Source organism: Terrapene carolina, unplaced genomic scaffold (genome assembly GCF_002925995.2).
Source record: "Terrapene carolina triunguis isolate 2854851 unplaced genomic scaffold, T_m_triunguis-2.0 Scaffold139, whole genome shotgun sequence".
In the NCBI taxonomy this organism is placed as follows: Eukaryota; Metazoa; Chordata; order Testudines; family Emydidae; genus Terrapene; species Terrapene triunguis.
The window spans coordinates 10,138,133-10,163,688 of NW_020664490.1; the positions used below are offsets into that span (position 1 = coordinate 10,138,133).

General features: G+C 40.5%; 1 protein-coding gene across 1 annotated transcript in view; it reads left to right on the plus strand.

The window, feature by feature from the left end:
* The window catches only part of LOC112121265 (neurobeachin), a 959,539-nt gene that overhangs the window by 786,597 nt on the left and 147,386 nt on the right, over positions 1–25,556 (plus strand). The window contains exons 41-42 of the mRNA XM_029911962.1: positions 10,983–11,100; positions 13,932–14,034. Coding sequence (XP_029767822.1) covers positions 10,983–11,100; positions 13,932–14,034 — 221 coding nt within the window. The remainder of the gene's footprint in view (positions 1–10,982; positions 11,101–13,931; positions 14,035–25,556) is intronic.

Genomic DNA, 25,556 nt, shown 5'->3' on the forward strand with positions numbered 1-25,556 from the left:
AGGAGAAAAATGAAGCAACAGTGCCAATATTTGTTTAAAAACGTTCTGAGAGAGGTTTTAAAAACTGACATGGACTGAGGAATTGCAATAGCACATAGTATAATATGCTCATCTTGGAGATCACCATCCTCCAAGACTATTGGAGTAAGGCTATTAAGGTTTGCTGATAATAAAAAACCTTAAACCCAGGCAGTTCAGAAAGGCAAAAACACAATCTGATCAAAAGGAAGTGAGGTCAATATATGCAGATTTAGAAATATATGTAGATATAAAACAGTTGTGGACTGAAAAATATGTACAGAAAATAAAACAATATAATGGGTGAGATCTTACAAGTGGTTATTTTTATTGTGACTGGGAACTGAAGCAAAAAGATTGGATGATCCCAAAATGGCCCAAATACATTTTATAAGCCTGGAAAATCCAGAAATGGCAATGAAAACATTCTGGATAATAAAGAGCAGTTTTACTAGTTTCATTTAAGCTGTGTGGTTACTGGCTGCTTGCATTTGTATTCTCCCTTTTCCAGGAATTTATTCATATGACGTTTTCATCTTTTCAGCAATTATTTTTGTCTTTTAAAAATATATATTTTGTTTCCCTTATATGTTGACATATATTAGTACAGTTATTTTCTCTGTTTAGTTACAGTATTTGTATTTTTCTTGCTAGACCTAAAGACTTAAGTCTGTTCAGTGTCTTGGGAGATGATGGATAAAATGATTTTCAGCTGTTTTGCTTGTTTTTGTTTCTGATTTTTAAGAGTATATACAATATTTAGGATCATAAACTGTTTATCAAATCCATTAGTGCAGATGTGATGTCATTATTGACAGGCATTACTAATATGTCTCAAAAAGGGGAGAATGTCAGTGATCCTTAAATATTCTTTCTCTTCAAGAAAAACTCTTGGCTCTGGAATGATTCATAGTTTCTAAGGCCAAGAGGGACCATTGTAGGGTTGCCAGGCATCCCGTTTTCAACCATTAAAAGTCTGGTCAGTTGTGCAGCAGAGCTAAGGCAGGCTTCCCTTCCTGCCCTGGCTCCGCGCAGCTCCCAGAAGTGTCTGGCATGTCTGTGTGGCTCCTAGGCACAGGACCTGCCAGGGAAGCACTGCGCGCAGCCCCCACCTCGAGCACTGGCTCTGCAGCTCCCATTGGCCAGGAATCATGGCCAATGAGAGCTGTGGGGATGTAGGAACCCAGACATGCCGGCCGCTTCCGGGAGCAACGCAGAGCCAAGGTAGAGCCCCGCTGTGCCACCGACTGGAAGCTGCCTGGGGTAAGGAGCCCATACCTCAAACCCTCTGCCCCAGGTCAGAACCCCCTCCTGCACCCAAACTCCCTCCCAGACCCCGCACCCTTACCCCAGGTCATAACCCCTTTCCTTACCCTCCCAGACCCCGCACACCCACCCACACTCCAGCCCCTTGCCCCAGGTCGTAACCCTCTCCTACACCTAAACTCCCTCCTGGACCCTGTACCCCAACCCCGCCCCTGCTCTGAGCCTCCTCCTGGAGCCCACACCCCCTCCTCCAAACAATCCCCTACCCCAGCCCTGAGTCTCCTCCTGCACCCAAACTTCATCCCAGAGCCTGCATCCCAACCCCCTGCCCCACCCCTGAGCCCACAACCCCAGCCACAGCCCGCACCCCTGCCCCCTTGGTCCCAGCCCAGAGCCCCCTCTTATACCCCCATCCAAGGTCCTCACCCTCTTTCACACCCCAGACCGGAGCCCCCTCCCACAGTCTGAACTCATTTCAGGCCCCATCCTGGGGCCCTCACCCCCAGTTGGAGCCCTCACCCCAACCCCATACCCCAACCCAGTGAAAGTGAGTGAGGGTGGAGGAGCATGAGCGACGGAGGGAGGGGGGCTGGAGTGAGTGGGGGGTGGGGCCTCAGAGAAGGGCCGGGGTAGGAGCATGTCCTCAGGGAAGGGATGTGGCAGGGGGCTGGGCAGGGGTGTTCGGTTTGTGCAATTAGAAAGTTGGCAACCATATACCATTGTGATCATGTACTCTGACCTCCTGTGTAACACAGGCTAGAGAACTTCCCTAAAATAATTTCTAGGGCAGAGCTTTTAGAACAAACATCATTCATGTCAATTACCACCAAGTCACAAACTTCTCTTTCTGGAGCAGGAGATTGAGAAGCAGTATCTATTCAATTCCAGATACAGTTCATCATTAGTGATTTATTGGGTAGGTTCCAGTCTGGGTTATAGTCTTCCTTGGAGTTGGTCATATTTGTTAGTTATGAATGGTCTTCTGGTTTTAGATTAGAGTCAGCTGGCCATTTTGGTCCTACTAGGCCTCCCAGCAATTTAAGAAATGATTAACCCTGGATTGTTATTTCTGTGACTGAAAAGCCTTGTTGTCTGTGGTTTCCTGTTGTACCTAGAAGATAGGAGTCAGGTCATGACATTGAGTGATTGTGATGGTTTCCCCTTGTTCCACCCACTTTTTTCTGCTTATGCATGCACAAAAAAGGTGTTCTTGAATTTTGGACTCTGGTTCTGGCTTCAGGCACTGTAGTCAAATTAACTCACTCTTATGGACAAATGTGAAGAGAAAGAGGCAGCTGCAAGCAGGTCCTAACAAGGCAGAGAGGTGGGGGGAAATGATAGCCACCTGGCTACAGAAAAATAGCAAATTCCACAGCAAAGGTGCTACATTTTGTGTCAACTTGGAAAAATGCCAAATTCTCTGGCTCATTAATTGTGAAGTCCATGGGGCCCTAGTTGAAATGCATGATGCCATTCCGACCTATCAGAGTTATTGTTTCAGACTCAGGCAAACTTTGCTGCATTAGTTTACACCACATTCATATTTTCAAGGTTATCTTCACAACCATGAGGGCTTGGAGATGATGTGCCTGTCATGGCCAAGTGAGGAAGCACACTTGGTGAGCTCCCATTCTGCCCTTCCCTAATTACCCGTAGCATTCTCAGCAAAGCCCCCCACTAGATCTTATACCTAAGCTTAAGACCTGGGGGAGCCCAGAAGAACAGGGGGCAAGTGAGAATAGGGCAGAAGGGGGCAAGAGTGGAGATGACAATGAGAGTGGATTGAGCGACTCCCTGCCCCACCCACTGGCAGAATGGCATCAGTATTGTTGGAGAGCTGAATGAGAGGTCGTTGCCTCATTGCCGGTATATATAGCATGAAAGGCAGTGGTTACACGCACGCGCACACACCTCTCTTTCTCTACCGAACTCACTGGTAGCACACAGTTGCTGGAGACAAACTTTATTTGTTGGGAAGACGAGAAAAGGAATGGGTGCAATCCAGACCAGTGAGGGGCTGTATCGCCCCTGCTCTGCAGCCTGAGGTGCCTCACAATGCTTTGTTGTAGCTCTCATCCTGGGCACCTCACAAACAGCGAAACAGCATGCAAGTCACACCGTGAGTATCTGTGTAAAGCTTCCACCCTTGTCTAGCAACTCTGACCCCAGCAACCTGTTAGTAAATACCAGCCACACTCCGACTTCCAGCAGCCTTGGTTACTACTTGCAGGGTGACCTCAATACACTCCCAGTCCCATATTTTCCCCCAAAACATGTGTTCTGCACTGTCCAGCCCTCTCCTGGACAGTCCAGATATATTAAGCCCGTTACACCTCTAAGGGGATCAGTATACAACAGTCTGCTATCCTAAATGATGTTACCCAAACAATTAACAGCACTGGATTAGTTTTAATTGAAGAATAAAACAAGTTTATTTAACTACAAAGTGAGTGCAAGTATAGGGTGTTAAAGTCAGAAATGGTCACTAGAGAAATAAAGATAGAATGCTTTCTAATGTTAAATTTATCAAACTAGACTTGGTTCACATAAAATTCTTATCACATGCTCCCAGGTCAGAATCTGCTCCTAAATTCCATTGTCTGTTTCTTTTGTCATCTTAGGTGAAAAAGAGAGAGATGGACAGGGAAAGCTAACTTGGGGTATTTTTCCCCCTCACTTTTATAAGCAGTCACCCTTTGAAATGCATTTTCCTGAGGATTACCCCTAGTTAAAGTTCATTCTAACAGTAAAAAAGGCAACAATGGTGTCTGGTGGTGAAAGAGGTTGCATGCTGTTTCGTCTCACCTCCGTTTGCTGAAATGTGAATTTTTCTTGTCCCCTGTCTTCCCCCTTTCACTGTCTGAGGACCCTGTTTATAACTTATATGTAAATTGAGGTAAACACACAGTCCTTTTTTTAAGACCTGTTTGACCCATCCTGCCTAACTGGGGCTACATGGGTTTGAACATGTGCTACCAACATCATTCAAGGGGAATGTATAACTTTCCATATAATATTGCTACACACATTCCATCATGATATTATTGACCAGGGAGTTTAGTTTTCAGATGATACCTTACAAGGCATATTTTATACAAAGATTATTACAAAGATATGTAGAGTGTGAATATAGGGAGGCATTCTGTTACAGCGGCCCATCCCCAACCCTTGCCAGAAGATGGCAAAGCTGCAGGCCTGGGGCCATCTCTCCCCCACTTCTACCCCCACTCTTCCCCAACCAAGCACGCTGGTAACATGGCAACAGGAGACAAGTTTTCCTCTTTTGCCAAGAAGCTGAAAAGAGGAATGAACAGGAACTGAGGGCTGTCTCTCCCCATCCTTCCTCCTGAACTTGTAGTTAATGTGTGTATCCCAGAAATTTGGGTGATGGTTGGGAGCTCTGGATGAAAAACACAAAGAAGGGAGAAAGAGAGTAAAAGAAAAGAGGGCAACAAAAAGCCAAGGAGTCGGAGTCAGAAGAATCAGCAGTTGCGGGGATAGCTAGTAAAATAGTAGCACTGATTACTTTCAAATTAAATGTGGTGCTAGAAACCTGTTTCAGCAAGTTCAAAGAAAAGTTAAGTGACAAAGTGGCCCTGATGGGTAGTAAAATGATCTAGTGGTAGCCACTACAGATATGGACTCTCAAATTATCAACATTGAGGAGAACATGCAAGGTTGGGTGGAGAGAATTGTGGTCTGGAGTCTCACGTTAAAACACTGACCGAAAAAACAGATGATCTGGGATTCTAGGACTGCCAATGGGGACCAAAGGCAAATACTCTATATGGTACTTAGAAACATGGCTCCTTAAAGCTTTGACTGAAAGGGCACACCGGATCAGCATACCAGCACACAACAGAAATCCAGCTAGACTACATCCAGTCATAGTATGACTACACAACTTCAGAAGACGTGGTTTTGATTCTTTACATACAGCCAGGAAGTTGACAGAATTAAGAGTGGAGGGCAAACGAGGATTCTTCTATCAAGATTATTGTATGAATGTATGGTGGACAATGGCTAATTTACAAAGGTCTGCAAATAGCTCCTTAGGAAAAAGCTTAAGTTTGCACTGATGTTTCCAGCAATCTCAAAAATATTTCAGCTGGGTCAAACCCACATTTTCTACACACAGGGGAAGCCCAAAAGTTCCTGACCTCAATCCCAGAACCAAATATGGTAGACCAAGTAGTAGAGGGAACTGATTAGATTCAGGATAAGTATATCTCAACTGAGGGCTCACTAAATATCGGGGAAGGGGAACCAGAATGATTTTTGAATATGGTAAAATACAGTGGTTTGTGTTGTAAGAAAAGTACTGCCTTGATGGCAAACATATATAGAGTAATTTTTATGTTACATGTATTAGAAGGAATATTGTTAGGTAAGAGTTTTCAACAAATAACGGTACAAAAGTAATATTAATGTTTGTAATTATTAAGGATATCAGAAAATATAGCACAACATATAAAGAGAAAAAGGAAACTAGATTGTTTGAAATGTATAAATTAAGGTTGTTATAATTAGGGGTGATATTGAATGTAATTGAAGGGCAGCTGATAAACAAATACTGTGTAGGATACAGACATCTGGGGGTTATGGTGGGGAAAGATGGGGAAGGTATTACATGGTAAAGACAATACTGAATATTCTGAAAAATGGGTAAAATAGAATCAGAAACAATCTGGTGCCCCCTGGAATGTTATAGGACTAACAGTAGAATGTCCATTTTTATTCAGAATGTTAGAGAAATGTTTTGTACTTTCAGGAGTGCATTAAAATAGTCTATAAAAACCCTCTGTCATGTATCTGGGGAAGTATTACAAAGATTGAGCTGACACCATTACGCAGGGGAACAAGACAAGGATTATCGCTGATCAACCTTATTTCACTTAATTATCGAACCATTAGCACAAAAGTTCAGGAATACTGAAGAAATTCAGGTAATAAGTGTATTGGGAATAGAAAACAAAGTTGCATTATATGCTGACAATCTTATGCTTTTCATATAAGTTATAAATTTCCAATATTACTAGAAATAATTGACATGTTTGGTCAGGAATCAATGGAACAGACTAAACTATTCTAAATCAGAGATACTGTGCCTTTGCAAAAGATACATAAAAAATGAAGAATGTCCACTGAAAATAGTGGATAATAAATTAGATATTTAGGCATTAATGTATCACTTAAAGTGGTGGAGCTGTTTAAACTAAATATTGAGCCATTAATGAAAATTATTTACTATGACCTAGGTAAGGGGACATGATTACCAATGACACTGATTGACAGAATTAAAGTACTTAAAATGAATGTCCTACCCATGGTCCTGTATACATTTTCCATGATTCCCTTCACAGACTGAAAACAATATTTTACCACAAAATTAAAAATTATTCAGAGATTTTGGTGGTTATAACAGAAACCATGAATCAAAATGGAATTATTGGGATGTCCAACTGAGATAGGTTACTATGAGCAGCATAAATCAGGGCAGAACTAGAATGGATCTCTAATCAGGAGAAACCATTGGGGGTAAGAACTGAAACTGACAAACAATCTCATTATATAATTCTGTTACATAGTTCAAAATTCTAGCACCCATAAGACAATGCCTATTATTTTAAAATGTACATAGTAGTTGAGCGTATGTAGGGTTGGCAGTATTTTATTTTTTAAATTAATTTCCGTAGATAATATTGAAGTTTATTTTTAAGTCTTTTTTTGTCTTTTTATTGGTTTAAATTTACACAATTGTAGGAAATTATTAGGGGACGATCTGACAATTATTTAATGACAACAGACATTGAGTCAAAAAGATAAAGCTTTATAACCATTAAAACACAAATTTTCGACATCACATGTCAAAATATACAAAGTAAATACTCTTAAATGAAACTAGTGAGTTCTCAAGTAGCATTTTTCTATTTTGCCTGTCTGTAAATTTCAATTATTATTGATGTAAATAATTTTTGTCAGTTTGTGTGTACAGTGAAATCGATACAGTGATAAAAATCTAACCTTTCCAAACCTAAGCATGTGTGAGGCACTTGACCAGATAAAAAGAGCAGATCTCAGTAATATCAGAAATAAAAAAAATTGTGCTTTCAAGCATGGTCTACATAAGGAATTATTTTTAATATTGAGACAAATATCACATAAATTGAAGGAAAAATGAGATACTAGATATGGAGGGCTCTGAGTTATTATAGAGAATTCTTTCCCAGGTGTTTGGCTGGTGGGTCTTATTCACATGCTCAGGGGCTAACTGCCATATTTGGGGTCAGGAAGAAATCTTCCCCTGGGTCACCCTGGGGTTTTTTGGCCTTCCTCTGCAGCATGGAGCATAGGTCATTTGCAGGTTTAAACTACTGTAAAAGGTGGATCCTCTGTAACTTGAAGTCTTTAAATCATGATTTGAGGATTTTGGTAACTCAGCCAGAGGTTTGGGGACTATTACAGGAGTGGGTGGGTGAGGTTCTGTTGCCTCCTGTGGCAATGTGCAGGAGGTCAGACTAGATGATCATGATGGTCTCTTCTGACCTTATAGGCTATGAGTTTATGATTTCTTCAGGAATGGACTATCCTTAAAACAAATTGATGTAAGTGATATTAAAAAAAAAGCACAATGAGTTTATACTGATTGTTTACCTTATTAAAAACATTTTCAGAAAAGAAAGGAACAAAGTATTCTTCATTTGAAAATTTCATACAAGGGCTTGAAGTTTCAGTAATCAACATGTCTCTCTAGAACATACAACTTCATAACTGTGCAGTGTTGTAGTAGTAGTTTTGGTCCCAGGATATTGGAGAGACAAGGTGGATTAGGTAATATCTTTTATTGGACCGACTTCTGTTGGTGAGAGAGACAAGCGCTCTGTTACACAAGAAAGCTTGTCTCTCTCACCAACAGAAGTCGATCCAATAAAAGATATTACCTCACCCAGCTTGTCTCTCCAACTTCATGACTCTGTTTTTAGGAGACAAACTGCATGAAACTGTTAAGTTATGGATTGCAGACTGTAAATGTGAAATAACAAAAGAATGGCTGGAATGATATAATGCAGAGAGTAAGTAGTGGATCCAGCACTAGCCAGAAAGTACACGTTCAGTACTATCTGGTACTATTCTTCTCCATCTCTAGATAAAAAAATACAATATTGCCCCAGCTATCTGTATGAAATGCAAAATAGCCAGGACCTGTTTCCTACACATGATATCGGAATGCTAGATGGTAAAAATGTTTTGGAAGTCCATCCTGAAAGAAAGAAAGAAAATGCTTGAGCTAGAACTCGAATAGGACTGATGACATGTATGGTGGGATTTTGTCTATTAAATAATTGAGATGCTCTGATATGGACACAATAATCTTATGTTTATAACAACAATAGATAGGAAGGAAATAGAGGACAATAATTGAATACATCCTGCTTTCCTCTAATTTCCCATGCTTTCTGTCTCCTGACACTCAACACCTTTGCCCCAAGAGAACATTCAGCTTCCCAATAAAAAAGGTTAATAGGGATGGTTAAATATATGTATATCAGGTTATAGTTGTGTGGTTGTGTTTGAATAATTTGAAGAAGAAAAAAAAGGAGTAATGCTATATCAAGGTATGGTCAATATATAATATGCTGATAAATATTGTTAATATTGTACAAAATATTGTAATATTTTGAATATTTATATATGCCAAGACACTGGAACTGAAATATTTTATTTTAAATGACCAGTAATATCAGTAAATAAAATATTTTTCCTAACTCTGCCCCACCACAAGTCTCACGTGAGGGCTAGAATTTTTTTTTTTTTTTTTTTTTTTTTAGTGAAAGCTGAAGTGCTGGAGCACAATTTTGTGTTAAGGGATGAGTTCTGTGGCAAAGCCACTAGCTGCGGCATATACGGGGCCCTCATTACAACTCTACACATTTTACACATCCGATAAAAAAAATATTCCAGTTATAATAGCTACTGTCCATTAGCTACTTTTAGCTTTTTAAATCCAAAGATTTGCCTCCTTATCTCTTCCCAGAGTCTTGAGTACACACATATTTAACAAAAATTGTATATTATAGGGTGGTAGATGCAAGTAAATGAAAATGAGTGTGGTGCTGGAATCTTTGAGGTGTATTGTTCTTGGTGACCCTAGCTTCCACATACATGATGTCAAGTATACCCTAGCATCTGATCTCAATGAAAGACAAAAGGAGAGCACAGTCTATTGAGCTTATCAAAGAGCAGGTTAAGAGACAACTTAATCAGTCTACAACTCCTATACAGGAAGGAAATATCTGATACTAGAGGGCTCTTTAATCTAGCAGACAAAGGAGTTAGACGAGCCAGTAGCTGGAAGTTGAAGTCAGTGAAGATCAAAGTATAAATACAATGCAGATTTTTGACACTGAATGTAATTAACCATTGGAAGTTTACCACGGGACTTGACACCAAGCAAGACTGTTATTGGTTGGAAGGGGCAAGGAGCCCCTGGCATCCATCCAGGGAAACGCCAAGCAAAGTCAGCCCAACAAGCCACTGCTCCAACTCTCTGTGAATCTGAGTGTTAGGGATTGTGCACAGCTGAGCTAAAATAGAACAGTACCATCAGCACTTGGTCTTGTCTCCAAATCAACCCTACACGGACCATGAAGAACATCATAGTTCACTGCTCTTCCTGTCCAGCTTTCTTCTAAGAAACAGCTAATATCTGAGACTGTTTCAGAAGCTGATTTACAATTATTATTATTCCTTCTGAAATAGATGTTCATTTTTATTATGCAAAGAAGAAAAGAAATGCTTAACAAAAATCTGTTAGTTTCTGGTATTCTAATAAAATATATGTAACCTGAACATAAACGGAATATTCTAAAACTGAACTAAGCAGCTTTGTATATATGAAGATGCATCATTAATATCTAAGCACTAATATGAAGAGACATCACTTCAAGCAGTTTGAGGAATGACAGAAAAGTGAAATGGTCTAGATATCTTGTCAATAAGTGTTACAGCAAACAGAACCTTAAATTTGGGACTTGGCAAGTTAGAAAAGCAGTGCTACTTTCCAGCTCATGTTTTAAAATATCTTCATATTGTGTTTAAAATTACAGAGAAATACATGTCACCATATTTTGTTAATGATTTTGAATAATAAAATGTGGTTAATCTTAGAAAAATTATTGTAACAATGACATCTGCACTTCAATTATTCTCATATATTGGTTCATGGATTTTTCTAACTCATAGCCCTGTAAACTCAAATTAGAGATTTGACTGTCAAGTCATATTATTTCTTTACTTTATACAACACATCATCAACAATAAAACTGTGGATTCAGAACTTAACAGGCAATTCTGTCTCATGCATGTTGCAAAATAGACTATAACTTGCTTATCTGCAAGTGAACTTTATTCACTCCCCCGTGCTTGACTGCAGGACATTTTTTGCCTAAGTAAAATAAGTTAATATGACGCATGAGAAGCATATATACACATTATGAAGTTGCCATGTTTACAGCCACATCTCTGACTATAACCAGGCTTTATCTTTTAAAAACATTTCAGTCCACCTTTGAACTTAATGTTTTTGAGTGCCATAAAGTTCAACAAGATAAGCTTACCCTGACTTTGTTGAAGCATAAAACTTGTGGTACTGTCAAAACATCTTCTAACAAGTGTCTGTTTTCCTTTATTTATTTTAGGTTCTTGCCTACACAGAAGGCCTTCATGGAAAATGGATGTTCAGCGAGATTCGAGCCGTTTTTTCAAGACGTTATCTTCTCCAGAACACTGCTTTGGAAGTGTTTATGGCAAATAGAAGTATGTCTTTATGTTGTTCATTTATTTGGTATAAGGTATCTGCTGGTAGTTTTTATGGATGGTATCCATTCATCCCCAAATTAAAACTTTGTAGTTTGTTTTGAAAAATGCTATTTTCCTTCAGTAATCCCTCACACTTGTATTTATTCACTACATTTGATATAGAAAATATTTGCCAATAGGCCATTAATATGGATTTTAATCTGGCACTCTGACAGCAAGTTTTGATGAATAAAGACTACACACTGAAGCTGGTAAATGCTGCTATTATTTTCCATACTGTACCAGAGCATGGCTCCTCTCCTATCTTCGTCCCAGCAGAAGCTGCACAGACTGCACAAGGTGTGCACTCAGTGACCTTTTATTTCAAGTGCCCTCCACCAATATCACTTTAGTCCCCATGCAACAATCTATTTACAATATCTGCAGTGCTTTTGGCCCTGTCCTCAGGACATGGGTGGAATAGAGGTCTCCCTTTTCTGAAGCTTTTATATGACTGGGCTTAGCTAGCCCTGTTCCTTTCTCTCTTTCCCCCTCCCTGGCATTTCCTTCCTGTGCCTCTTTATGAGACTTGGGCTGATGGCTAATTAAATGTTTATCTCACCCAGCCTGCCAGTCTGATTACCCCAGTCAGCTTCCTCTGGAGGGGGAACTAATTAACAGCTGAGTGACCAGAGTGCAGGCTCATCTGTTCACTCCATGCACTTGGTCACACATGCATTATTGTTCAAAACTTTAAACAGATTTGCTTCTGCTATGTCCTCATACCCTTTGCTTTCATTTTCTGAAAATATTCTAGTGCAATAGCTTTACTAGTGCAAATACTCAAAAAAGGGAATTTTAAGCCTGAATGGCTGATATATGCCAAAAGTGAAATTTTCAAATTTTATATTTTAAAATACAATTTGAAAATTGTACTGTTATTTGTCCAAGTTGCCTATTTAGTGAACACAATAGCATGTAATTTACATAGCTTATCAATAACAGCACAAATGTTGACAATTCACAATGAACTGTTAAGGAAAGATCTTCTGAGCTAGAATTTATTTGTTGAAAAAAGTGAATAATTTTGAATAATGAATAAATTGGAAATATTTGCAGTTCTGTTCATGAATAATTCAAAAACAGTAAAAGAGTTGACATTTGTCAAATAATTGTTTGTTTTGAATTATTTGGCTAGGTTTGCTCCACACAGTGTCTAGTTAGCTTGATTGGCCCACAACCTTTATTGAAATAAATAAAGATGTAGAGTTTCAGAATTTATATGAAAGTAAATCATTTTTCATACCACTTCTGTGATATTGCACATATTGATCTCCCAAAGTGACAGAAACCAACTTGGAATCCAACCCAATGGAAAAAGACCAAAATCCCCTAACCAACGCATTTCTCATGTGAAGAACTGAACTCAGACTTAGGGATGCTTTAAACTGTGCACAATAGTAAAGTCCAACTGTACTTCAATACTCACTGCATACTATAGCTATCTCATTTCCAGCTCTGTGTTCACGTTTGGGATACGATACCTCCAGTGGACTCCTGCTATTTTGACAAACCAGAAGAATCTTTCCCACTAAGTGGGTCTCCAGAATGCAATCCCCAAATGCACACAGAGCAACCATATACAATGATTTTACCACAAAAGCATAATATAATCAGTAGCACCTATTAGACTCTCTACTGCAAAGTGTTAAAACACCATTGTCTCACCAATCTTCTGAGGGGGAAAATTCCCTTCATGCTGAACATAGCTAGGCTTGGAAGGATTAGAGTTTTATCAATAAAAGTTGGTAAACATCAATTTTACTGGACCCACACACATTAATGAAAAATATTTCCGTTGATGATGATCAAAATTTACAGATAGGCAAAGTAAGAAAAGTGCTTCTTGAGAATTTATTAGACTTTGATTTTAAGGCTGTTTACTTTGTATGTTTTGACATGTGATGTTGATAATTTGTATTTTAATGGTTATAAAGCTTTAACTTTTTGAATTTCAACATCTTCTGTCATTAAATAATTGTCTGATCTCCCCATACTTTACCACATTTGTGAAAGTTAAAATGTATAATTTTTTTTAAAAAATGCATGAATTTTACACAATGGTAAAAATTTAGGGAGAAAAAAATAGAAAAAAGCTTAAAATTTAACATTGATATTATGTGTTGAAATTATAAAATAATAAAAATAGAATTCTGCCAAACCTAAAAATAGGTGTTGGAATCATGTCAGGAGTTCCCCTTCAACAAACAGTATGCATGGGCCCAAACAATTAGTTTCCTGAAGGTGTAAATGCTACCTTGAAGCAGACTCAGGAACAGATGGTTGGTGAGGTGTGTCAACAGTCTAGTCACCATGAGGGAGCAGTGATATAAGTTCTGCCCTTCAACTGAAGAGGGGAGGTAGTCAGCCAGTCCCCTGGTCTGGCAGTTTTTGAATGCACTAGTCACTGGACTAAATTCCATACAACCCATTGGAAGGCTCTACAACCTAACGAGAGATTTGAATGTGTGACATACCACCCTTCCCCTGCAACACACAATCTATATTTCCTGCAAGATGGGGATACACATTAGTGCCAAAGAAGATAATTAGCTTTACACTGTGTTACTCAGAGCACAGAACATTTTCAGAAGTACCCATTCTCCAGGCTTGAGAATACTGAAAGTTTTAAAGACCCTTGGTTCACAGGAAGATAAGTGTGTAGCTGGATTACCCTTCCAAATAAATTCTGAGAAGCCTTTTGAAAATATATTGTGAATTATCTGGTAAAGAAACAGAGTTCTGTTCTTTTGTGGTGTTTTAAGTCACGTTTTTTCTTCTTATCACAGCCTCGGTTATGTTTAATTTTCCTGACCAAGCAACAGTAAAAAAAGTTGTGTACAGCTTACCTCGTGTTGGAGTGGGGACCAGCTATGGTTTGCCACAAGCAAGGTAATGTCATTAAAATATTTGATGCTGTGTTGTGTTTATATGCTTGCAGACTCAGAATGGTTGATATTTGTGAATATTAAAACATTACTACTGCAAGGGGTCTGGAATTCCCATCACTTCAGGGTCCCTTGAGCAGCAATATTTTTAACTTAATTATGTGATATGTTATAGAAAATCAGCACTATATAAAAGTATTTTAAATCAGCAATTTTTTTTACTATTTTAGCAAATGAGTGTACTCCAATAAGCAAACAGAATAAAGCTGATTGAAATTGTTTGTTATTTAAACATTGAAAGAACTGTGTGCTTGTTTGTTTTTGAGGTGACATTTTTGCAAAAATTAATGTGCTGCTTTGAGTATTAAAACTAAAGATATGAACTGAGGTTGGGCATGTTTTGGTTTTGCCAAACAATTTTGCTTGGTTTTTTTTTTGCCTTTTCCAGTGGCAAAAAACATTTTTGGTTTTGGTTTTACCATCCATCAGTATATAAAGTATTTTGCACTTTCCAAGTTTCCCCATCTTATTCTGATTATACTAAATTATTCTTCTCCTGCTTCTAGGATTAAGAGGGAAATACATTTAAAAATATGCAAACTCAAGGCTCAGGTTTACAAATCTACATGCTGTATAAAAATACATAGTAAAACCAGCTCGAAGCATTAACAAATTGCACGTAGGTTCACAGCATTGTCAAAACACACAGAGGAGCCTTCCATTTCCACTACCTACATTATCTGAAGAGCTCCACTAAGCCTCTGAGACAACTCGCCCTCCTTCAAAACTCCCCATCATTCCTACCAGCTGTTGTCTTCTGTGGAAAGACCAATGTTCATCTTTTCCTCTGGCATTTTCTGGGGTCTGATTGCATGCATGCATCAACCCTCACACCAGGGAGTGATGCTCTTTTGCCTTCACATCCAGGCCTCCTAGGTTTGCATACTTGGTAATATTTAAAAACCAGACACTCCAGCAGGAGTGCAGGAACCTCCCCTGCCCCATGTCTTCCCCCTGAGGCCCTGCCCCTGCTCTGCCTCTCCCCTGAGGCTCCACCACAATCCACTCCTTCCCCCCGCCCCCCCGGTCGCTCGCTGCTTTTCCCTTCCCACCCTCCCCGCCTGGGTCAGGAGGGACTCACCTGCTTTTCTGGGGCTGGGAGCTGCAGCCACCTGACCAGACTCCTTTGCAGTCCTAGCTTCTGATACTCCAAGCCTGCTCCCTCCTCTGCCTTTACGGAGTGCAGCCCAGGTCTTTTGTCCTCTCCCAACCTCTTCTGGGAGGATGCCAGATAAAATGCTTACTCCCACACTGAGTACTCGGGTGGATTAGCCACAGAGGGTAATTATCCTCCATCACCCGCCTGAATCCTGAGTGTCTTCTGTAAGGGAAGACTTGTTAATGGTCTGGTATGCAATACATGCACACACGTGATCTGGGAGTGGCAGATTCCATTATCAGCACACTCTGAGCTACAGAGCCTAAACAGGCCCTTGAAGCCCTTGTACAGTACTAGAGGAATCTGTGATTTTCCTAATTACTTCTAAACCCTAGAGCTCAATGTGGGAGGAGAGCAGAGAAAGCATAATGCTGTCTTGGGTGGAGGAGCAGGGAAGTGATCACTCCAAAGAACCAAGCCCACTACTGATTTGAGGCTAAGGATTCTGTTGCAGTCTTCAGATCCATGCATATTTATCTCCCTAAATACACAACTCATGTATTTTAGCTGTGCACTTTGTTGGAGTATTTGTCTTTATCTTATAAAACTATATGTACATAATTCACTAATGCAATGTGAAAATCATATTGGCAAATATTTTCAACCTTCTATTAAAAAATCAGGCCATATTTATAATAATAAAGTTATTATCTGGAAATATGAGAGAACCTGGAATGAAGGAGAACATTTATAGTACAGTAGCTCAGCTGCATGGTTTTCAGAAGTGATGTCCAAACATAGTCAGTAGAAGCTGCAGGTTCTCAACATATTTGAAAATAAGTCACTTTTATTAAGGTACCCAAATATGGAATTAGGCACTCAGATTTGCAAAAGTTGTCCATAATCATTTATTATATAAGTGCAGCAGGAAGTAGTAGTAGTAATTCAGTAGATGAAACTCTTACCTCTTAACCAGCACTGAATCAATGCAATATGGTATCAGAAGGCGTTGTGTTACCAGGAGTTACAGTGAGGATGAGGTATAAAATTAAGGTCCTGAAAGTGCAAATAACTAATTTTCAGTTTGCTGATTATTCAAAAATATTGGGGAAAACAACTGGTTTGGGTTGAACCAATTTTTTTCTGGATTTTTGGTGAATCGAAAAAGTTGGAAAAATTTTGTTTCCGGTCAAACAAAACCTTTCATTTTAATCTGAAACAAAATGTTTCATTTTGAGTATTCTTAATAAAAGCAAAGGAAATGAAGGGGGAGATTCACAAAAATAGAGGAGGAAGAGGTGGTGATGCTGCCTTCCCCCTTCTTTATGTAATAGCCCCATAGCTAAGGCACTCACTTGGAAGGTAGGAGACCTGGGTTTGAATCCCTACACTGAAGCAGGGACTGGAACCCAGGTGTTCCACCTCACCCAAGATGAGTGCCCCAACCATCGGGCTGTAGTCTTTCTTACTCTTTTTTTCTGGCCCAATGACTATGCAAGCATTGTGGACAAAGTAGAGCAGCTTCAAAAAGAGAGATTGAGAGAGACCCACCGCACAATACTATATAGCCTGGTGGCTGAAGTGAAATAGAACCCACTCCAGAACAGCCAATAGCCCAGTCATTTAGGTCCTCACCTACAGAGCAGGGATGTATAGTGTTAATAAGATAATTAAAAACAAAAACCCCAATAGCCATAGGAATGAACAAGATGTATACTCTTCCTTCCTCACACATTTCTAACCATGACTAGGACAAAAGTGACTAGTGATTTCAGGTGCCTGAGTTTTTGGGTGCCCATCTTGAAACACCTTAATGGGGCCTAATTTTGAGAAAGTACTGAGCACCCACCTGGGAAAATCTGGTTCCATTAAAGTATCTCAAGTTGGGCACCTGTTAATTGAGGATAAAAGAGAAGTCACTTTTTAAAATCTTGGATCCTGTTATTTCTCACAGAGTATAGGGTTGCATCCCAGACCGTCTTGACGAATAGCCATTCATGGACCTATCCTTCTTATTTAATTCTTTTTTAGAACCCAGTTATACTTTTGGCATTCTTCTTCAAGTAGTGTCCCTATGTGTGCTCCACTGTAGGTGTATCTGCACCCCTGTGCCTAGCATAGATACGCCTACAGTGGAGCAGCCATAGGGGGACACATCTCGAAGAACCATCGTTACGTCACAAGGTGAGAAACTTCTTCACGATATCCCCTGGCAATGAGTTCCTCAGGTTGATTGTGCATTGTGTGAAGAAGTTCTTCCTTCTTCTTTGAGTAGTGTCCCGATGGGTGTTCCATTCTAGGTCCACTTGTGCTCCATGTGTGTCAGATCAGAGATTTTAAGTAGCAGTGTCTGTTTGGCCCATGCATGGACCCCCCACAACCTTGTGCCCTCCACCGAGATTATGTAGATTTGCGTAGGTGAACCACTCTCAGTTCCTTCTCAACTGCCTCAGCCTGAGACGGAGCTTCAGCAGCATCTGAGTTGAGCTTACCTTAACTGTAATTTTCTATCATTCTTAATAGTTAGTGTTAGTTCTTCAAGTTTCCTTTGTGTTAGTTAGTGGTAGTAATTTTATAATTTAAAAAAACTTTAAAAGATTGTACTTATACTTTTAGGATAAGGACCATTGTCCCTCCATCTATTTTTCTTTGTTTCTCCCCGTCAGGGGAGCTTAAATCCTGGGAGGGTGTCCACAGTTCTCCTGGGTTTAAATGTTGCCTTTCATGCTGAGAGGCTATCCCAATCAGTGATGGACACTCCCAGTAAGTTCACTGCCTTGGGGAGTCACACATTCCCCAAAAGTGTAATTTTTGTCTGCAATTAAAGTTGAGGGCCAGAAAGAACTGGGAACTTAAACTACATCTCCTCATGATGAAGAGTTTGCTTTGATCAGCCTCTGACTCCAACCAGGGTACTCCCCCCATAAAACAATCTCCAAACAGGTTGACTGCTTCCACCTCCTCGGTGCAACACTCCCCTAGAGCATCAAAGAGGAAATCCCTGGAATTCTCTCAAAAAGACAGTCCTGCTTTGGCAACTACCGATCTCCGACTTGGTACCCACAAGGCTGCAGGTTCCTCAGCTACTGTGACCACCAGCATGCCTAGGATTCTAAAGGTTCCTGCTCTGAAAGATCGGTACCATCAGGTGACTGGACTGGTGCAGAGAAGAAGTACTAACAGAGTCTACTAGGACCTCAGTACGCAGCACTTTGGCTCTGCAAAAGACCAGACCGACACCTACTGATCATTCATCATAGTGCATGAGACCTTTAGTACCATCAGCACCTTCTGCCACAGTTACCTCTGCCCAGCTTGTCTCATTAGTACCGTCCACTGTTCCAGTACCTCAAGAGTTTCAATTTCCTCAGGACTTGGCAGTAACAGAAACACCTGAATCTCTTATTCGGTACCGACCCAGTTGCAGTACTGACCCACCTCTCAGTCCCTGAAGATTTGCCCAGTACCAACCGAGTCTCTGCCTTTCTCTATAATTGCTCCACCTCTACTAAGTGATGATGATGAGGAAGACAATGGGGACGTTTCCTCAGTCTCCCACATTTCTGTCCAGCACTCTCCCTTCCATTATCAAGGAAATCTCTATCCTGAGACCTCTAAGGAGTTGGGCGATCCTTGTGAGAGTCATGCTCCACCTGGCTGATATGGCCACCTTTGTGTGCCTTGGACAGTTTATCTCAAGGGCCCCTATTGTTTCTCGCCAGGAGAAGAGCAGGCAGTCCCCACCAGCCTCCTTCTCTAGTGTTCCTGATCATACAAGAGGAGACCTTTGAGGAGCAGGAAGTGAGATTGGACAAAGAGAATACCTCTACAACTAACATCTCTTCCCCCTCCCCAGATGGAGCTGTCATGCCTCCTCCACTGTCTTTGGCTGATGATTATAAACAATTCCAGGACCTCATTAAAAAGATAGCAGACTCTTTGCAAATTCCACTGGAGGAGGTCGCAGCATAAATTACTTGACATTCTGCACACTTCATCACCTGCCTGCATTGCGCTACCTATTCATGAGGGATTGATAGACCCTGCAAAAATAATTTGGCATAGCCCGGGTCCGGTACCACCCACCTGTAAGAAGGCAGATAAAAATATTATGGCCTCTCCAAGGACTCTGAATTTGTGGTTGATGCTGAGAATGAACATGGCAGAGAGCATGATGCTAAATCGACTCCATACAACAAAGACTTAAAGCATCTTGATTTGTCTGGGTGTAAGTCATTCTCACTGGCTACCTGACAATTAAAGATTGCCAATTATCAAGCCCTCGTGGTGAAATACAGCTATACTGACTGTTCAAAGTTGAATGCATATATTGAGCATCTTCCAACAGACCAGCAGGAGCAGTTCCAGGTGATCATTTTTGAGGGTCAACTGCTCACAAAAACATCTCTGCAGGCCTCTCTCTGGATGCTGCTGATGTATCTGCTCATTCTGTCTCCATGACGATAGTCATGAGGAGGGCCTCCTGGCTTCAGCGCTCTAGTTTTCTAAGGGAAGACCAAAATACAGTTGAGGACCTTCCTTTTGACAGATTGAAGTTGTTTGTGGAAAAAAATGGATGAATCCCTGCATACCTTAAAAGACTCTAGAGCCAACTTGTGCTCTCTGGGAATTTAGAATTCAGTAAGTCCCAGATGGCACAAAGATCTCATCCCACCAGCAACTTCTCAGGCATGTCCTTCACAACCCACAGCTTCGAAATACCAATTTTGATGGGTTGATCAAGGTGCTCAGTTAGCATCCCCATTCTTATCTGCTGCAAAAATCTGCACATCTGCCTCATTTCGGTGACCACCATTCTCATTTCCATCAGAACTGGGAACATATCACTGTGGACAAGTAGGTGTTGGAGATAATTTTAACAGGATACTCTATCCACTTTACCTCCCTCCCCTCATACCCACTCCTTCCCTATCCCTTGTGAGGGATCCCTCTCACAAGCACCTTTTGCAACAGGAAATTGACCCTTTCCTGAATCTGGGTGCTATAGAAACAGTTCCCACGTAACACAGAGGGAAAGGATTTTATTCCAGGTACTTCCTGGTTCAAAAAAAAAAATGGTGCTTGGAGACCTATTCTAGAGCTAAGATTACTCAAGAGATTTGTAAAGATTCAGAGGTTCAAAATGGTAACTCTTGCTGCAACAATTCCATCATTGCACCAAGGGACTGGTTCTCGACCCTCAACCTTCAAGATGCTTACTTCCATATAACAATCCACCCCTCCTTCAGAAGGAACCTACACTTCACTCTGTCTCAAGAGCACTTTCAATACATGGTGCTCCCATTTGGTCTCTCATCTGTGCCCAGAGTATTCTCAAAAGTTCTTTCTGTGGTATCCGCTCATCTTTGCAAACAAGGAACTCTGATTTTCCCATAACTCGATGATTGCCTGCTCAAAAGTCAGTCCTTCAATGCAGCTTCAATGGCCACTCAGAGGGGCATAGACCTATTTCTTAGACTGTGCTACAATTAAACATCTGAAAGTCTGCCTTAACCCCCGAGCAAGGTCCGGAGTTCATAGGAGCTTACCTCTATGCAGTAACGGCTAAAGCATTCCTCCCTTCACACAGGTTCATAACCTTAGCCAATTTAGTCTCTACAATCCAAGTCAGCCCTCACACATGAGCCAGAAATTGTCTCTAGCTATAACAACATAAGAACGGCCATACTGGGTCAGACCAAAGGTTCATCTAGCCCAGTATCCTGTCTTCTGCCAGGGGCCAATGCCAGGTGACCCAAAGGGAATGAACACAACAGGTAATCATCACATGATCCATCCCTGGTTGCCCATTTCCAGCTTCTGGCAAACAGAGGCTAGGGACACCATCTCTGCCCATCCTGGCTAATAGCCTTGATGGACCTCTCCTCCATGAATTTATCTAGTTCTTTTTTGAACCCTGTTATAGTCTTAGCCTTCACAACATCCTCTGGCAGAGTTCCACAGACTGACTGACTGCGTTGTGTGGAAAAAAAATACTTCCTTTGGTTTGTTTTAAACCTGCTAACTGTTAAATTCATTTGGTGACCCCTAGTTCTTGTGTTATGAGAAGGAGTAAATAACACTTCCTTATTTACTTTCTCCGTACCAGTCATGATTTTATAGACCTCAATCATATTCCCCCTCGGTCGTCTCTTTTCCAAGGCAAAAAGTCGCAGTCTTATTAACCTCTCCTCATACAGAAGCCGTACCATACCCCTAATCATTTTCTGAACCTTTTCCAATTCCAATATATCTTTTTTGAGATGGGGTGACCACGTCTGCACACAGTATTCAAGATGGGTGTACCATGGATTTATATAGAGGCAATATGATATTTTCTGTCTTTCTATCTATCTCTTTCTTAATGATTCCCAACATTCTGTTCGCTTTTTTGACTGCTGCTGTGCATTGAGTGGATGTTTTCAGAGAACTATCCACAATGACTCCAAGATCTCTTTCTTGAGTGGTAACAGCTAATTTAGACCCCATCATTTTATATGTATAGTTGGGATTATGTTTTCTAATGTGCATTACTTTGCATTTATCAACACTGAATTTAATCTGCCATTTTGTTGCCCAGTCACCCAATTTTGTGAGATCTTTTTGTAGCTCTTCACAGTCTGCCTGGGACTTAACTATCTTGAGTAGTTTTGTATCATCTGCAACTTTTGCCACCTCACTGTTTGCTCCTTTTTCCAGATCATTTATGAATATGTTGAATAGGACTGGTCCCAGTAGAGACCCCCGGGGGACACCATTATTTACCTCTCTCCATTCTGAAAACTGACCATTTATTCCTACCCTTTGTTTCCTATCTTTCAACCAGTTACCGATGCATGAATATTGGGATATATGGCAGCTGGCACCTTTATAATAAATCACATGAGACTTCACATGCACTGCCTCCAAGTGGGCTCAGGACTGTTTATTCACCAAGCAAACACAAGATCCCTCTTTACTTCTCTTTCTTAAGAACGTTCCCATCACAGAAATATGTAGAGCCATGACTTGGACGTCCATTCATACATTTGTTACTCATGCCTCAGCTTCTGATGCCATATTTGGCTCTCCTGTTCTATCTTCAGTACCACACTCAACTCCAAAGCCACACCCCTCCACAGAGTGGAGAACCGATAGGGGCACTACTTAAAGAAGAAGAGAAGGTTACTCACCCTGTCCAGTAATTGTTTCTTCGAGATGTCTCTCTCTATGGGTGCTCCAATACCTGCCCTCCTCCCCTCTGCTTCGGAATTCTTTACAACGGGCTCTGCAATAGATAAGGAACTGAGGACAGTTTGTCCATGCAGTTCTTTATAGCCTTGGGGCAGGGCATGAGGCTGTGGGCAGTGCATGCCTGGGATGAACAGACCCTGCTACCTAAAATCTGCAATCTGAAGCACCTAGGGAACAAGCATACCTAGAGTGGAGCACCTTTAGGGGGACACATCTCAAAGAACCACAGTAATTGCACAGGGTGAATAACCGTCTCTTATGTTTGTTTCTAAACCTGCTGCCTATTAATTTAATTAGGTGATCCCTGGTTCATGTGTTATGTGACAAGTAAATGTTGTGAATATCAGTAAATCATATTAATAAATGTTATAACAATAACTAATAATGATGATTGCATGTGTGGGGGTATTTGTTTTGTTTCAAAGTTGTCCATGAAGCATCAATAAAGTTCACATGTTTTCTAAGGACTCAGCATTACATGTCAATCCTGAGTACTATGGTCACTCTGCTTCCTCTGGTTTAGAGACCAAGGTCACCCATCTCTGATACAGTCAGTTTCTTTGTGCTCTGAGAGTCTCACATATGATACCAAGATGATAATTTCTTTGTGGCGCAGATGTCTGATACCATTGGGTAGACAGTTGTTGCAGTTTTTATTTCAAGTTGTTTAGACTGTAATGTCACAGCATGGAAGCTTTCTTTTAATTCAGAATTGAAATACTTGATTTAGTAACTTTTAATTTGTAAGAGTGCAAAAATCAAAGTGAATTGATAAGAGATGCTTTATTGTACTTCACTGTTAAAGATGTCCTTGCACCTTAAGCTGAAATTGTGTGGGTCATAGTCCATAATATAAAACAATACCTCCAGTTGTTAGGGGGAAAATACAAATGATGAAGTCACTTGATGAAGAACAACATCTCTTTCAGCTGGCATGGTGACTCAGTTCACTGTCAGCTCAGTGCTGCCACATGTTCTGCATCAGTGACTTAGTGACGGATTTCCAAACCTCAATCAAGCTAGTTGTAGACATTGCTTTTGGTGAAAGGAGAGGTGGAAAAAATCAAATTGGATGTCATCTTAGCATAAAGAGCCTTTTACAGCTTTGATTAAGAGTGAATATTGACTATTCCTCAGTCAGAAAGAGCCTGTGACATTTCCAAGCCTTTTCTTCCCAGGTGTTGTCTTTTTGGTGAGGTACTTATGGAGATTTTGTATCAGACAGCTTTGGAGATAATTAAGTGGAAAATGAATGGAATAAAAGAGCTTCTACCACACTTATGTAGTAACTTTTTTCCTACAAAGTGTCATAAGGATATTTAGTAAATCTATCTAGAACACGGTACCGCTCTAAAAGTTGGAATATCTTACTGTATATCAGTGGTCTGCCTGCAATCTGCACAATAAGGTATTGATCTGATGGGAATTTACTATCTTCCAAAAAGCCAGGATAGCAGATCCATATAACCATCTTCACATTTGTGATAGCATTTCCGAAAAGAGGTGTAGTTTGATCAAAGATGAATGGATTTAGCAAAACATACAGCATTAGGTTCTTCCTGTGCTACCTGAAACAAGTAGGTATGGAACCAATTTATTGTGCATAATTTATTTCAGCCCCTGCTGAAATAACTTACACTCTTTGAAATTCCTCAGATATATAATTAATAGGGAGCTTTCTGGGTACATTCGCTTTCCTACGTGTTTCAGTTGAATCAGATACGGAAAATGTAGCACTCGTGGACTTTTTGTAGATTTGTGAGAATCCCTTGGGGACTTTGGGTCAAGTCTAAAATAAATTAGTAGATTGTACTGATCTTTATTTGTAGTAGTAATATTTTATTTATTTATTTTAATTAATTAATATATTTATTTGTGTCTGATAGTACACACAGTGTCTTAGGGTTTGAGCATACACTTTACAAACTAATTATTAATCTATGTATAATTTAATATAAGTTACTAATATTTTTAATCAATTCTTCACATTGTTTCAGAAGGCTGTGTGTGGGAACACACAACAGAATGGAAATAACTTATAAAATAATCTGAGCGCTGTATGCTGCATATTTGTTAGATGTACTGTACATTGGACTCCCTGGATTTTGTAGAGAAATAAGAATATAAAAACTGGCAACAGTTTAGCAGCTGCTGTAGAGAGATGGATGCTAAGGTTTTCAAATAAGTGTGCAGGTAGTTGCACAGACATTTGCATGTCTAATTTGCATTCGTAAGCACCACCATTTTTCGCAAACCACTGGTAATTTATATGCACAAGTCAAGGTAACTGTGCGTTCAAATTAAGCATACAAATGCTCATTCTCTGCTTTGTAAATTGAGTCCACTCTATATGCAGGTATGTAAATATCTCTGTGTGCAAATATACGGCTCACATTTTCAATTACTAATATTTTTGGATGCCCAACTTGACACTTTTAAAGGGGCCTGATATTCAGAAAGTGCTGAGCAACCATCCTCTGAAAATCAGCCACTTTAAAGTGTCTTAAGGTGTGCATCCAGAACTTGTGGCACATCAGATCACTAGTCACTGTTGTAAAATGTACATATCTTTATTCATAGATTGGTCAAACTTTTCAGACCCTCCCACGTTGATTGCATATTGTTTATTTTACTTAAAAGTAACAATTAATATAATGTTTTGTTATTTTTCACTAATAAAATGTGATTGGGAAAATTGTGGATTGGACAAGAATAAGGCATATAGTAGACACCATAAAACAGGGGTTTAACACTATTTGGCAGAAAGGTGGATCTGAAACCTCAGCCACAGAAATTTATAGATTCTAGGACTGGAAGGGACCTCAGAGGTCATTGAATCCAGTCCCCTGCCCCCATGGCAGGACGAAATACTGTCTAGACCAGGGGTCGGCAACGTTTGGCACGCGGCTCCCCAGGGTAAGCACCCTGGCGGGCCGGGCCAGTTTTATTTAGCTGCTGACGCGGCAGGTTCGGCCGATCGCGGCCCCCACTGGCCGCGGTTCGCCGTCCCGGGCCAATGGGGGCGGCGAGAAGCAACGCGGGCGAGCGATGTGCTGGCCACGGATTCTCGCCGCCCACATTGGCCCAGGACGGCGAACCGCGGCCAGTGGGGGCCGCGATCGGCCGAACCTGCC